Source organism: Phocoena sinus, chromosome 4 (assembly GCF_008692025.1).
Source record: "Phocoena sinus isolate mPhoSin1 chromosome 4, mPhoSin1.pri, whole genome shotgun sequence".
Lineage (NCBI taxonomy): Eukaryota > Metazoa > Chordata > Mammalia > Artiodactyla > Phocoenidae > Phocoena > Phocoena sinus.
This window is the reverse complement of record NC_045766.1, coordinates 86,607,519-86,624,272: the sequence shown is the minus strand read 5'-3', so window position 1 is coordinate 86,624,272 and position 16,754 is coordinate 86,607,519. Positions and strand designations below refer to the sequence as shown.

At 40.9% G+C, this 16,754-nt stretch overlaps 1 protein-coding gene across 1 annotated transcript in view; it reads left to right on the top strand.

Moving 5' to 3' along the window:
* The first annotated feature begins 6,857 nt into the window (after positions 1 to 6,857).
* The window catches only part of CD96 (CD96 molecule), a 92,876-nt gene continuing 82,979 nt past the window's right edge, over positions 6,858 to 16,754 (top strand). The window contains 4 exon segments of the mRNA XM_032629416.1: positions 6,858 to 7,068; positions 9,292 to 9,366; positions 11,696 to 11,741; positions 11,743 to 12,050. Of these exon segments, the coding sequence (XP_032485307.1) occupies positions 6,858 to 7,068; positions 9,292 to 9,366; positions 11,696 to 11,741; positions 11,743 to 12,050 (640 nt within the window).

Here is a 16,754-nt window from a genome sequence, read left to right as displayed (position 1 = left end):
TTCTGCTGGGAAAATGTTGGCTAACCAACTCTGGAGTAATTCAGCTCCCAGGGAGCAATTACTTCAGTAAATGCTAAGCCACCAGTGACAGCAAAAGTCACATGGTAGCTTTTCTGATATCTTAAAAATATTATGTGCCTGTATGTAAGAGACCTAGATTTTACCATGTTCATTTCCCCATAGTTACAGCATTATACCACTTAACTCTGACTATCAGAGAAAATCATTTTGTCATTGGTAGATGTAAGTTTCTCGCACTTATTTCTATCTTAAGTACTGCTATTGAATTCCATGGCTCATGTAACGAGGATTTATGTATTTTCTACAGTTGATTTGAGCATTTGGCAAGTCAGCCATGAAATGTCTTTAAATTTATATTCACTTTGTCAAGGTATATATTGTCTACTCTTTTATGAACTGCTAATTTCCTTAGTCTAATATACTTCACAGGGGACCTAAAGGTCGTAATTTGTGGTAGATCCAGTGGGGGTCCTTGAACTGCTGATTCTTACAGTGGTCACTCCTCTCCGTGATAATCTGAAAAGGCATCAGGGGAGAGAAAGGGTTCTCTATCTTTGCTCTGTAGATCAACCCTAGTGCCTGACATAGAGTTGGAGCCCAATATTTGTTGAGAAGCCCATCAGGGTGAAGGATGTCTTATTTTTAGGATGACTTGACTAGTTTTTTTCAATTTTGTGTATGTTGTGAGATGAATATGGGAAGTGGTATTTCTTAGTCAAGAGAGTTTCACCCAAAAACATTCATATAGTATCCATGGGGGCTGGAGATAGAACAGTGAGTAAGGAGACAGCCTTTGTATGCATTCCTCCAAAAGCACAGCTGAGACCAGGGCCGTTTTACAGTTACTTGAGGATATTATCCTCTGGAACAGGAATCGGGGACTGAAAAGAATAAAGTAAAGAAGGAGGGAAAGCCAATCCAAGGGAGCATCATCAAGCAGCTAACACTGTGGACAAATGTGGCAGGGGCCCTCTGGGTGCCCTCTGAGGAGTTGGGTAGAACACCTGAGAATCAACCACCTGAACGTCAGAAGAAGACGGATTTATGCACCAGCCCCTGCTCCCCATTGGTCAAGTGTCACCCCGTGGGGCATTAACTCCCTTGTACTTCCAACGTTGTGCATGTGTCAGAGTGGATGACATACTGTGTCCCGGCCCCGGAGATGCCCAACTCAGAAAGTAAGAGGCGTTCAGGGCAGCTGGGGAGAGGTGCCTTCAGGCTGTAGATGGGAGCTGCCGGTTGCCGCCACAGCAGTTGGAGGGCAAAGGCAGATAGAGAGGACGTTTGCCAAGGTACAGAGACCCTGTCCTCACAGAGCTTGCATTCTAACGGAAAGTGACAGTATACCTACGAGAAAATAAGAAACTTAACTTACAGTGATAAGCATGACGAAGGAAATACAGCTATTGATGTGACAGAGACCCATGGTGGGAGGAGGGCGCTTGGCGGGGGAAGATTTAGTCACAGGGGTCAGGAAGGGCCTCACAGAGGAAAGGGCATTTGAACAACCCCAGGATGAAAGAATGCAGTCATGTAACAAGCCTGTGGAAGAGCGTTCCAAGCAGAGAAAACTGTAAATGCAAACAACCTGGAGTTTAATGAACATGAAGAGCCTGAGAGACAGAAAGGGAAGAGGGGGCAGGACTGTGGTGAGAGATGGAGTGTTGAGCGGGGTGTAGGCGAGCTGCGGTGAGGTGCTGGGTTCCTCTCAAGCATGTGTATGACCTAGACACATATGAATAAAGGAGCTTGGACATTTACAGAACTGACATTTGAGGTTTGCACCTCTCACAAGTAACTCTCCGGGGTCTCTGAGCAGTTTTCTGTCATAGAGGCACGCGTCTGAGTTACGTGTGCTGTGAGGTTGGCATGGGTGGGGCTGAATTCCTTTGCTGGGGAATGAATCTGGTTGACAACCCAGCATCCACATTTCAGCCTGGTTTTGTTGTCTTTTACTCATGGCCACGTACATAGCAACATCTGTGATATGATTAATCTTTGTTTCTGTGGGGGAAAACAGGGTAGCCCAAGGTAAAGCCAAACCCTGGAGTTCAATATTTGTGGTATAAATAACTCGGTGACTTCAAGTCCATCACTTCCCTTTCCTGGCCACCAGATTCCTCATACGTAAAATAAGGCGGTTGGTTCTTCTGAGGTTTCTTTGTTCTGTGACTGTGGTTAGACTGTGAAATTGATACAAATACTCCTAATTTCAAGTAGATTCTAACTTTCTCAAAAGCAATGAAGCATGATTCTGTTTTAGGGGAAAGAAAGCTTTTCTAACATTCTCAAAAGTGACAAAGCATGATTTTGTTTTAGGGGAAAAAAAGGTTTGAGGATCTTCGGCTTCCTTCAGAGGACTCTCCACACACGGCGTTTTCCACATACATTTGTTTGCATCAGCGTTCTTCTAGAGATGTGCCTTCCTAGCCAGGCGCTGGGTCATTAGAGCAGCTTCCCCATTCAGCACTGGTTGAGTGTATTGGGGATAAAGGAGAAACTGAAAAGAGAAAGAGAATTGCTTGGAGATGTAAATAGGAGACCTGTAGTCGTTCCCTGAGCAAAACCAGAGGGGAAAATAAATAATAAATGGCTAAAGAACAGTGAAAATAGGATAAAACTGATGCTGAATTATATAACACCAGAGTGAGGTTAATTCAAAAACTTCCATTAAAAAAATAATATGCCTGGTCTCACCCAAAGAAGTAGTCAGAATTCCTCCAGGAAATTAACTTGAAAAGCAAGCAAGCAAACAAATACACAAACAGAAACTTTTAGAACAAATATATATGTATGTGTTTATATATGTGTGTGACTATATATATATATATATATACACACACACACACACATACGTATACAAATATATACATATAAATCACTATTGTTTCCTCTGTGACATACAGGTGCAGGTTAGTAGAGAAAAATGTCATAGGAATTAAAAAAAAAACCTATGTTTTCTAGATTGTTGCTTCCTTGTCAAGATGTTGAAGTTTAATCACGTTGAAATAAGACTCAGTATAACAAGTAGTACAGGATTCTTTATAACAAAACGTTTGACCTTGGTCAAGGCAATTTTACCTCTTGGGCCTCAGTTTTTTTCATCTGTAAGATGAAGGGTTCTGTCTATACTGGATGATCCTATAGTTACTTCTAGCTCCAACATTTTATAGATCTTGGCAGAAAATATACAAGCTTCATGCACGTTCATGCCTCTGTTTTTGACTCTTCCACAAAAGAGGCAAATCTTTCGAAAGTTAGACTTCTTCTCTAGAAGAGGGAGTAGATTTTTATTTACAACTATCCTCTATATTCTTATGTTCCACGCTGGGGTCTGAGGTTCAGAACAATGTCCCTGGTCTCTGTAAGAATCTCAATCACCAAATAAAATGAAATAATGTCCATTACAAAGTTTTTATTGAGCCAGAAATGAGAAGTAATACCTTTTAAAAGAGATGTTCAGGGGCTTCCCTGGTGGCGCAGTGGTTGAGAGTCCGCCTGCCAATGCAGGGGACGCGGGTTCGTGCCCCCGTCCAGGAGGATCCCACATGCCGCGGAGCGGCTGGGCCCGTGGGCCATGGCCACTGGGCCTGAGCTTCCGGAGCCTGTGCTCCGCAACGGGAGAGGCCACAACAGTGAGAGGCCCACGTACCGCAAAAAAAAAAAAAAAAAAAAAAAGATCAGCAATGAGGACTATCTTTCCATCCCACCATTTCCTCTCCCCATTACAATTGTTCCTCCTCCAAGAAAATAATTTGGTTTAGCTCTCGATTACCCTGGAAATGCTGTTAATCATTATCTCCTATTTCCCGTTAGCGCTACTTAATTAAGGTTGCATTAAGCAACATCACTACAAGAAAGAGAAAGGAAGGGAGGGAGGAAAAACACCAGCATGGTCTCTCTCCCTCTCTTTCCCTTTCTCACTTACTCTCAAACTTAGAACTCCATTTAAAGACAAATTATTGGGGGAAAGTAAGAAGGGGATTACTGACAAAGGTCAGATCCAGTCTTTGGCTGACTTTCCCTAGCCTATTGTTTTCACCAAGTGTAGCAACACAGTATCTCTACATGAATCGGTAGTTGTAAAAATGTAGTGTGGTTAAGAATATGTTTGTAGCAGTCTACAGAAAAGCCAGGGTGTGTGATTTTTGCTCCACACTATCTTTTTATTAAGCTCTAAAATCAGTTGAACACTTCTCAGTTTTTCAAGGTGTTTTTTAAATTTCTCCATTGAATGTGAAGGCACATTTGAAATAAATTTCATTGCTTTGAAACCAGGTAGAATGTAGAATTTAAAATATTTCTTCTAATGCTCACTATGCTAACTTAACCCTAGAGATGTTAATGGTTTTTCAAGTGTTTTTCTGCAAAAGTCACCATTATTGAGTTATTATTGAGTCATTAGCTTCCCAGAGCTTTGGCAAAATCAGGATTGATCTCTCTTTCTCTCTCTCTCTCCCTCTCCTTATTTCAACTTGCCACTGAAAAGAAAAATTCAAAGATTACTTACTATAATTATTCAATTGAATTTTGTAATTCTATTTCTCAAAGTAAAAAATATTCTAAAATTTCTCTTACTTAAAAAATATTTTTCTGGACATCTGTAGAATAATATATTATGCAACTATGTTAAAGGAAGAAGTTTATCTTTGTTTTATAACATGTATATATGTCTACAATATATTATGAAGTGAAAAAAAGCACAGGTTAGAGTACATGCAGTAAAAATAGTAAAAATCCAGTTTCTTCATATAACATATTTATGTAAATGTCTAGAAAGATATAAGACAAAATATAAGTACTTCAGTTGTCTTTGGGTGGTTAGGATTCCAACTGATTTTTATTTTCTTTGTTATCCTTTTAAAGTGTTTTCTTATAATGAGCAGATATTGATGCTGTCATTACAAAAATGTATTACATTAAAATCAGTCTTTACTGGATGGATTGAGCATCGTGGAAATGATGGTGATAAAACAAATTGCTGTGTGGAAAGTCTCATGAAGTTCTTTCTCTTCCATTAGATGATAATTCTTAAAATTCATAAAATTTGAGTGAAAGCCAAAAGGAGGACCTTCATTCTCATGGAGGCAGGGCCTCTACCTGTACCTAATAGGTCATCCCTCACTTCTAGTTCAAAGTCCAGTGATCCCTGACTGTTGCTCCTGGGGAAGGGAAGGGAGCAGGAATCCATTCTTCTTCCATCAGGAATCCAGCTCTATGATGGTTTTTCTTTCCTCCTAATTCTGATGTATGAAAATTCAAAGGAGATTTTGACTCCATGTCCAACTGGACACCAAGCCTTACCTCCGTTCTTTGCAGTGTCCATGCCCCTATCATACTTTGGCAATTGCCAATAGGAAAGCTCTCATCCTCAGGTGCCTAAAGAAATGCAGAATTCCTAACAGGTCTCCTGCCTCTTTTTTTCTCCCTTCTTTTATTCAATCTTCACATGCCCACCTACTAATTCACCTAATTCATCCTACTAAAATGTTACTTTTAAATATGTTACCCTTTTGTTGAAAATCCTATAACTCTCTCTGACATGAAGAAAAAAATCTATAGCCTAGAATTCGAAGCCCTCCAGAATCTAAGATCATCCCTAGCATGACTTTGCCCCAAGCTCCCCAATAAAGCCTCTGCTTCCTGATAACAGCTGACTCATTGAATTGGCCTTGAACTTCAGTACTCCCAAGGGTTGGCTCTGCCTGGAATGACTTACCTCATGGTTTCCACCAGACTCACTTCTACAATATAAAGCCAAGTTAAGATTCCACGCTTGAGATGTTCCTAGCCCACCTGATCCCTAGGAGGTCATCCCCTTTTCTAAAGACCTGTGCTACCTACTCATTTAATTCTGTGCTTTATGTTACCTGACTCTTTGGTGCACATGGATATTTTCTCCCCAGCAAAACGATAAGTGCCTTAAGGGCTTATTTCCTCATTTGTATTTAAAATCACCTAGAACTATACCTCTTCAGTATGGCACTAAATACATATTTTTTGATTAACTGAAACATCAAGCAGCATGTTTCCTAAACATTTTGGGAAAGAAACATGTACAACAGTATAACACTCCACGTTCTTATTTTTTTATATAAGTAGTTAAAGAATAAAATCCGGGTGAGACAGGAATAAAGACACAGACCTACTGGAGAACGGACTTGAGGATATGGGGAGGGGGAAGGGTGAGCTGTGACAGGGCAAGAGAGAGGCATGGACATATATACACTACCAAACATAGGGTAGATAGCTAGTGGGAAGCAGCCGCATAGCACAGGGAGATCAGCTAGGTGCTTTGTGACTGCCTGGAGGGGTGGGATAGGGAGGGTGGGAGGGAGGGAGACGCAAGAGGGAAGAGATATGGGAACATATGTATATGTATAACTGATTCACTTTGTTATAAAGCAGAAACTAACACACTGTTGTAAAGCAGTTATACCCCAATAAAGATGTTAAAAAAAAAAAGAATAAAATCCAAGACAAATCAATAATATTTGAGTTAACCTCTCTGAAAACCACAAAAAATAAGATTACCTTTTGCTCAACTTCCTATTTCTGAAAATGTCCTTAATCTCCTTGAGGGTAAGTGTTTAGATGGAGCATTTAAAAAGTTTGTCCAAAACACACATTTATGTCTTGCCTGTAGCAGAAATAATGTGTGCCCCTGCTTCACTTTGTCAATAATTGAATTTGCTTCTGAAGTTCAAGATTTCTTTTTGTGTGTGAAACTGACTGCTTCTGTTTTCTCTTTATATGCAGTAGACTCTAATCTAAGGCAGAAGAAACACCAAGCAGTTGGGATTTAGTGAGCAGGGAGGATAATAGAAGAGATTGACATGACTTCCATAGAAGAGTTATTTTTAAGTATAGAGAATGCCTACCCTCATGCTGAAAAGGCCTTTAGCAAATATTCCCAGGATTGTAAAGCAGTGAGGGCGATCCCCGTCACTGGGCTAGCAGTGCTGGTCTGTGGGGTGTCACTGCCACCTGCTGTATGCAAACAGCCATGGAGGGGCTGGCGCCGGGCTCGTAGCTGCAGGACGCCAGGTGAGCACAATTAATATTCTGTGGGCATCTGAAATTTTTCTTCTATTAGAGCCTGGGTGAATCTCAAAGGAAAATCAGTCCAATCTGATGACTCTAGGCCACGGAAGTATAAAAACCACGCCCAGGATGGGCAAATTTGCCCAGTAGCCACTAAATGGGGCCCTGGGCATCCCAACCCCAGGCATGGATTCCATTAAAAGTTACTCTGTAGCTCTGGAAAACAAGTGAGGATTTCCCTTTTTCTGAATCTGAGGGATTTATTTGAAGAGTTGCTTCACCTTCAGGCAATAAGAGATAAGAGACCTCTAGATGATTCAAGGGGGAGGATATTTTCTTAGAGAATTCAATAAATTTAAATTCTTATTGGTTTCTACTTAGGTAGATTCCTCTTAATATGACATGTGGAGTAAAGTAACTGAAATCCCTCCCCAGGCTTGTAATGTCTCCCAGTTTAATAGGGACACCAACCTATAGATCAGGGTCTTCTTACTATATCTTCCGGCCTGTTTTTGCCTCTATACTCCATCACCGTGATTTACTAGAATTTCTAGGAGGAAAGGGGCAGATATGAAGGCATCGAGAGCAGTGATGTTTCTTCTTGCCTTTCAATCAAAGACTTTGAACTCCCCAGCCCTCCCTGAAAATATCCCTGTCAGCCCCAACTGACCCAACACCTCCAGGGACCTGAGACCTACTGTGGAGGTGGTACTGGGGGATAGGAATAAAAGTTTGGGATCCCTGGAGTAGGAAATCAGTAACTCCATTTTCTGGCCACTGCAGGAAACACCATTAGCTGAGTAGTAATGAGTATGACAATTGTCATGGCAAATATTTGTAGGGGTGGTGTAGAGGGTAGCCTGGATGTCCAGGAAGGCAGTAGCCCTATTTCACCATATGCAAATGTCTTCTCCCAGGTAATTCTAATCTCCTGAATGGCAAGAGTGATGCTTTATATCTTAGCATCATCCATATCCCCCCCCCAGGTCCTTGCATAGGACAGATCAGTACACCCATGATGTCATGATCCATGATGATGACCTGGTCAGAATTATCTCTCCCTGACCTCAAAAGAGTAACCATCTCAGGAATACAACTCAGTCTTCTCATTTGTCTTTAGCCTTGCTGGTAGTAATGAGATTAGGGTCACAGAATATTTCACCAATTGTTCATAAGATGGTACATATTAATTCATTTTTATTCTTTGTTCATTAAACTTATGCTGTAGTTCCAGCCTAAGGTTTCTTTTCTTAATGTTGGCAGGTAAAGACGGCCTATTTTACCCCAAGGTAGAAAACCAATACAGCTGTATCTGACAGGGAACAGTCATCATGTCCTTCTGCGAATAACCAGGGATTTTTACCAAGGAGTCACTTCCCTGAAATCCGGTCCTCAGTAAATGGAAGTAAGTGGGTGGATGTAACAGGGGCTGGTAACCAGCTGAGTTGGGAGATTCTCTCTGCCTTTGGATTCTGATTGTTTCTGTCTTATTCTACATGATCTTTGCTGAGGCAAAGACACGCTTTTCTGTCATCATCAAAACAGACCTCCCGCCAGCAGGGTGGGAGAATTCCCTACTTGACCACCAGCCTATCCCAGACACAGGGTGGAAAAGGAGCCCTCGCCTCCTCACCTCCAGGGAATGTGGGTTTCCCTGAAAGAAGGGAGACGTTAAAATTCCATTTCTTAGCTGGAGCTACCCTCTGTTACTTCTCAGATTTTATTAAAATTAAACCTGTTAATTCTTTGTTCTTTCACCCTGAAGCAATTCTGGAAAGAAAACATATTTTAAAATTGAACAGAAAAACTATTATGAAAGACACTGAGCTCACATTTGTTAAATGACTTTGTGCTCTTGAAAAGAAATGTATAAAAAGCAGATTATGAACTGCTCTGCATGACTTCCTTTGTGTGGATTTCAGAAGCAGCTTGACTGACACACAGATCCTGAAGGAGAGAATTTTTGGATACTAAAAATGCTTTTAACGAAGGTGATACACAAGATTTCAGAGAACAATTTCAACATTGTTCATTGAAGGTTATACTTAGCTCTGAACCACATTACTTTCCTGTCTACGTTTCATTTCCCAGGGTCTTGCCAAGTGATAAACAGACACAGGCGTTTGGTAGATGCGGCGTTTTTTCAGCACGAACAGGGTGGCTGGAGTTTGCTTAGTTAAAGGCATCTATTGACTTCTGTGATCATTATGGAAATGCTGGTGTGAGGCCTTCAGGAGACTGTGGGGGGAAAATGGACATACTGTGCTGTCTATTCCATCATCCAGATACATTTTGTCAGGGGTAAGGCTTCTGGTTGTCCTTTCTTGTCAGATCGGCTGCTTTGGGGGGAATGGGGCCTCTGTTTATTTAAAATGCCTTGTGGCTACTGCCGAAATTGATCACCAAAGGCAGACTGTTATTAAGGTTTTCAGTTATGTGTTTAAGTGGCAGCTCTCAGAGAGATGTTAAGAGTCTAGAAAGGATTACAAATGAGCACTAAAAACAAGAAGGGAGTGGGTGGTTTGTGCCACTGCTCTGAGACATTTTCACCCATTTTCTTTCTAAGAGGGTCTCTTGGAGTAACTGGGAAATTGTGCTTCTTGCAAATGAAATGCTTTCCAAGTGATAGTCAGAATAACTCCGGAATACTAGAAAAATCACAAGCCATCAAGACTCAGAGCTAGCTCCTGGCTCAACCTTTTCTCTTTCTCAAATACTTTCTCTTTTGGATATAGCCAAGAATTTCTCCTCCAAATACTAAGATCTTTGGGAGCTGAACATACGTTGAATTTTAATGAGGCATGTGTAGGTATGGACCTGGGAGACAAAGTAGGGTCCTTATGACAGCGGGGACCAGTGCCTAAAGGGCCTATTTAAAAACAGCAGGAGGAGAGATTTGTTCTGCATTCCGTAGCACGAGGGTATTAGAGTGAGCCCGAGTGTCTTAAGAATTAACTCTGCTTTTCAGATATAGTTATGAAGATTTTAAAGGAGAATTTCTAAATCAAAGGAGACTTTGGAATATAATGCTGTAGATAGGATCAGAGATGTATTACCAGGCAAAGGTGAGCTCACAGGGAGCTACGTTAAGCTGCAGTAACCTCTGCCTACCCAAACTTTTGCATTCATAAAAGTGTAGTAACTCCCGTTTGTCCAGTACCTTTGGAGCCTGTTTTTTTCTCAGTTGCTTGTCATCTTTTTAACTTTTTCCTTTGTGAGCTTCAGTGGTACTTGTCACAATAATATATCATTCCTGTAACAGTATTCCATGTTAATTCTAAAACTGAGACCTACACTATTGAAGGCATGTCAAAGGCTCAGTGCTTAACATATTGTAAGTGTCCTGTACCATTTGGTCAGAGAGCTGATGGGAGGGAATCTTCTTTCATGTCTAGTGTTTCAGTGTTGATTATAGATGATGCTGACCAGCGGGTTATCTTTAGTGGAAACCTCTACCGCTGTTTTTTCCCCATCCTTTCTTCAGGCACCCTAACTACATGGAAATGATGGCCCTTTTGATCCTCTGATATTGAATGTCAAATTTCTTACTCTTCTCAACCAGTTTGGAAGGCAGTTTGGAGGTCATGAAGGTTATAGAAGGAGCACAGACTCTAGACAACCAAATTAATGTTCTTTTACTGAGGTGTGACTTTAAGCAAATCACTTAATCTCTCTGTGCCTCATTTTCCTCTTTGATAAACAATGTTAACAAACATCACCCTTTGGACTTCCCTGGTGGCACAGTGGTTAAGAATCCACCTGCCAATGCAGGGGACACGGGTTCGATCACTTTTCTGGGAAGACCCCACATATTGCAGAGCAGCTAAGCCATGCGTCACGACTACAGAACCTGTGCTCTAGAGCCTGTGAGCCACAACTACTGAGCCCATGTGCCACAACTACTGAGCCCGTGTGCCACAACTACTGAAGCCCATGCGCCTATAGAGCCCATACTCCACAACAAGAGAAGCCACCACAGTGAGAAGCCGCGCACCTCAACGAAGAGTAGCCCATGCTCACTGCAACTAGAGAAAGCCCGCACGCAGCAACAAAGACCCAACACAGCCAAAAATAAATAAATAAATTTTAAAAACAAACAGAAAAATCACCCTTTGGTGTGTGCAGAGGATTAAACAAAATAACCTATGTAAAACCCTCTTGTAAACATATATTTTTAAAAACGTACGCATATCAGTTATTTTTCAGCTTCAGAAAATAATATTTGTGTGTTATTATATGTTATGTGCTTTTGATTCATAAACAAAAAAAGCCAATTATATTCATTGTAAGAGTAGTTGTCATAATAAACTTGCTAGTGGGCTCCAATCTTTAAATAGGCTTACTTTTTTTCACAGGTAGTCAGAGAACTTGCATTATTTTTTGGACAGACCAATAGACAAAGTGATAGACATTCAAAAGTCAATAATTTCCTCTAGTGTCTTTAAGCAAATGCCTCCTCATTTGTATTGAGTCTTATGCTTCTCTGTCTAGATCAGGAACAAGCTCTCTCTAAGTCAGCCAGGGAGGAAAGTTCCAGCTGCTCCCTCACTTCACCAGTGTAACCAAGGTTTCTCATTGAGTCACTCTGTGTGAATCATGCAAACTGATGGCTCACGTCCTTCCTTTTCAGGAGTATTGGAAGAAACGTTCAATGCAGAAGAAGACATTTATGCATTCGGGTTCTGATGTCAACCTGACCTGCCAAACACAGAAGAAAGGCTTCTTGGTGCAGTTGCAGTTGTCCAAGGTCACTGATAAGTTGGACCTGATTGCCCTTTATCATCCCCAACGTGGCTTTTACTGTGCCAATGGGAGCCCCTGTGAGTCGCTGGTGGCTTTCAGAGAAGCTCCCAGGAATGTGTCAAAGTGGACTCTGCACTTAAGGAACATGTCCTCCTTGCTCACTGGAAAGTATGAGTGTAGCTTCACTCTGTACCCAGAGGGCATTCAGACGAAAATCTACAACCTACAGATTCAGACAAATGGTAAGCATGTCTGGGAGGGGGAAGGAAGCACATGCATTCGTTCACCTCTCATTTGTTCAACAAGTATGTGTTCTGAGCCAGCCATGTGCCAGAATACATGTAAAATTGCACCAGTGATAAGTGGTAAAGACTACAGTGATTTTGTGAGAGAGTATAATAGAAGTCAGGAAAATTGACTCTGAGAAAGCAACACCTGAGCTGAGGTCTGAAGATTAGTAGATATTAACACCATTTGAGAGGTGGAAGGTTTGTGAGTGATCCAGAGACAAGGAACAGCTGATATGAAGGGCTATGTAGTGTTTGAGGACATAGGAAGATGCCAGTGGGACTTTGGTACAGAATTAAGGGATGAGGTGGGAGATACGGTAAGGACCAGATCATGCTGAACTTTGTCAGCCATGTTTGAGGTTTGGATTTTTATCTAAGTGCCTTGGGAAGACATCAAAGTATTTTCAACCAAAGGATGGCATGACATTTATAGCCTGATTGAATTTGTGTTATAAAAAGCTGGTGCTGGCTTCAGTATGAGAATGAAGTGAAGGGGGTTGAGAAGGAGAAGGTGGAGACAAGTTAGGAGACCAGTAGCCCAGAGGAGACAGAGTGATAGTTTGGGTAGATGTAGAAAGAAGATGACGAATTTGAGCTTTGAGCGTTAAACAGGTAGGACTTGGTAATAGAGTGGATCTAGAACAATGGCAGTATGAGTAAGGGAGAGAAAAATCATGCATGTGTCTGGCAAGCACACCTGAATGGTGGTGCCATTCACTGAGATGGGAGGCAAAGGAATCAGAGCAGTTTGGGGGAGACTTATCAAAGTGGATTTGGATATATTTAGTATAAGGCAAGGAAAGGTACCGAGGAGGCTGCTGAATGTGTAGCATTCACTCATTCTTGATTTAGAAGGCTGCCTTTGAAGGCAGGAATCCTAGGTTAAAGTTCTAGTACCTTTCTGGCTAGAAAAGAATTTCACCTGGGGCCTGGCATGTACATTCTCTGAGCCCATCTGGAAAATGATGACAGTAATGCCTACCCTAAATTAGTTGGTCCTAAAATAAATGATCTCCGTTTATACTAATGGAAAAGATGAAAACGAAAGCCAAATGGAAAATGCACTGGAAATGGAATGTTTTTACCTCAGGGGCAAAGTGACCTGGTGTTATATGAAAAAAGCACAGCAAAAACTAACTCATGAACACTATGCTAAAGAAGGCATGGAGCTGCCCAGGACAAACAATAGGTATGGATTTATTACTTCCTCTCCACTTCTCAAGAGATAAGACCATGCGTGGTGTTGGGCAGTCCAGCTATAGAGCAGGATCTCTTCTACCTCTACCTTAACAATGCCCCATTCCCATTGCTGTTTTCCAAGGAAAAAATACTTCATTTGGGGATAGGTTGGGATGGTGGGGGTTGAGTGAAGAGAAATGAGAAGACCTGTATAGAACAGTGTTTGCCTACATATATTTTGGCATCAGGTGGCCTGGATTTGAATGTTGGCTCTGTCATTCACTATATATTTCATCTTCGCCGGGTTCTTCTAAGTCCCTAAGTTTTTGTTTCCTGATATAACAAATACAGATAATTATAGGAACTCCTTCACAGGTACCATTATTTTGACGATTAGATGAGATAATCTGTGTAAAGCACTTAGCATAGTTCCTGCCCAAGAGTAAGAGTTTGGAAAATGGTACTTTTCATTATGAATAGTAAAAATAATAATGAGTGAACTCTATATCTCAGGTCTCATTGAAAATGAGTCTTCCGCCCTCTCTTTTTGTGTCTGCCTGATATGGAGCCCAACAAAACATGTGCCACACATTAGCACAAGTACACACTGACCTTGGCTTTAGACAAAGATTTTGGGTCTTCTTCCTAAAACTGTAAACTATGCTACTGCATATGTGAGGACCTAGTGTTTATTCCATGGAGAATTGACAACATGGATTAATGTGCCGTATAGGAAATAGGAGGTGGGAATGGCTCAACATAAAGACAGCAGTGGAGAAGAGGTACAGTGCCATTCAGAAAGGAGAGTGGTGTTGCCTTTGAGGGAAAGTGTATTTCTTAAAATAAAGGGCCAAGCTTGTAACTACTAAAAACTGCAAATCACTGGGGAGGCAGAAGCCAAGTATACATGCTTTGTGGTTGTCCATTTCCCAGTCTTCTGACTGTAACTTTGCTCTTGATCTGCCGGACCAGACGGAAAAAACAATGGCCTCGATGTTAGAGAAATTGTTCTGGTATTGTGTGTTTGGGTACAAAGGGAGCAAAATAGAAAAAAGAAAAACAGAAAGGGAAAGAACTCTTTCACCACAGAGTGATCAAAATTGTAAGCCTGGTATAAAGCTAAGGGGCAGATACTTAGACGGGCAGTTGTCACTCAAAAGCCCTGTCAAATCCCCCCTCATGACATCTTTTTCCCCTGTATTCTTTTGATCTTCACTCCTTCTCCTCTCTCTCTTGCCATTTCCCTCTCACAACCCTGGGAGATCTTCAGGTTTACAGGCTGGTTGGGTAAGCAAAGCACACATGAGTGCAAGTATGTGCAATACATGAACAAATGCAAATCGAAGTGGTGTATGAGAATCTAAATAGGAAAAGGCTGAGGGACCAGAGGTGGTTGGGACCTCTTTCTGTTTCCTTTCTGTTGTCTGCAGAGTCATTCTCCTCCCTGCCTGCTCACAAAACAGTGTGTCTAAATCCTGTCCCCATGTTCCTGGAGTGCCTAGCTGAGAAGGGACTCTTCTCTTCACTATACCTTGTTCCTTTGTGTGAGCTAGTGCTCTGAGGCTGTGGATGAGGGTAGAAATGTAACACACTGTTTGGCATTTGCTTCTTTTTTCATTTTCACTTGACAGGGTTTCCTTTTAGGTTAGTTTTAGGGTTATTCCAAGAAACGCAGTTCTCTGAGTCAAGCCTTGGGTTATTGTCATCCAGGTTTCCATCATTTGACGCTACTGGATCCCACGATGCTTCAGACTGTGAGACTTTAATGTGTCTGAAATGTGTAGTTGTTAGGATTAGTTCTAAAAAGTACAATATGGCTTTAATTTCCCAGATTACAACAAAAGCCTTGGGGGCGGTTAATGTCATTGTTAGAAGCAGTAGTAGGAGAAGAAGGAGGAAAGGTAGTAGAAGGAGGAGGAGGTGTGGTAATAGAAGTAGTATAGACTATAATAACAGAGTAATAGTACCGGTAATAGAATGGAATAATCTGGATAATATAATCTTGATAATCTCAGTCTAACTACATGCTACTACCCTGTCTAAAGGCATAGTGTGTTCTTTGACCTTTTTTTCCCAGTTTTATTGAGATATAATTGACATATTGTATTCATTTTAGGTATACAACATGATGATTTGATATATGTATATATTGTAAAATGATCACCACAGTAAGTTCCGTTAACATCCATCACTTCACACAGTGAAAATTTTTTTCTTATGATGAGAACCCTTAAGATGTGCTCTTTTAGCAACTTTTAAACACCTTTTTTTTTCTTTTTTTTGCGGTACGCGGGCCTGTCACTGTTGTGGCCTCTCCCGTTGCGGAGCACAGGCTCCGGACACGCAGGCTCAGCGGCCATGGCTCACGGGCCCAGCCGCTCTGCGGCACGTGGGATCTTCCCGGACCCGGGCACGAACCCGTGTCCCCTGCATCGGCTGGCGGACTCTCAACCACTGTGCCACCAGGGAAGCCCTTTTAAACACATTTTTAACTTTAGTTACCATGCTGTACATTACATCCCCAGAATTTATTTATTTTATAACTGGAAGCTTGTACCTTTTGGCCACTTTCACTCATTTTGCCTACTCCCCACCACCTGCCTCTGACCAGTCTGTTCCCTTTTAATCTGAAGGCTGTCTTACATTTCTTTTCCAATGCATTTGTTGAACAAATTTGATTATTTGTCCTGTAGAATTACCCACAGCCTGGGTTTTGCTTTTCACATCTCACGGTATCTCCATGTTCCTCTTTCACCTTTTAGTTAGGTATACAGATTTGATCATATTTATTTTTATTTTCTGGCAAGAGTATTTCATAGATGATGTTGTGTAGTTACATCAGAGCTACATAATGTCTGATTGTGTGATGTTAACAGCCACTGATGGGTATTGCCTAGATCCATTCGTTCATTATGGGCTGCCAGAGTGATGTTCTAATTCTATCATTCCTTCATTTATCAGCTGAAGTATTCTTATAAAGAGAAATTCCTCCCATGAACCAATTATTTACTACATGTACAATTTGTATAAGAAAAGCAGAATAGACACTTGGTTCTTTCCCTTTATTTACCAGATTTAAAAATGAGTTGGTTCACTAGCATTCTTAGGTCATAAATAAGTATTTGTGTTAAGTATCAAGAATTTATACGAATTTAAACATATTAATGAGTTTTAATTCATTATAGTTATTATCCTTATTAGGCTGAAAATGTCCCACATATAAAATCTATTAACCATTTATAATATAAATTGCAAATATTTTCTCAGTTTGTCCTCTGTCCATACTTTCTTATGCTACTGTTTCCAATGCAGCATAATTCTTACATTTATGACATAAAATATATCACTTTTTTTCCTTATTGGTTCTAATTTTGAGTCATAGTTAAGAAAAGTTTTCCCCATTCCCAGATTATACAGAAATTCACTCATGTTATTTCTCACACTTGCATGTTTTTTTAAATTAGCATTTAAATTTGT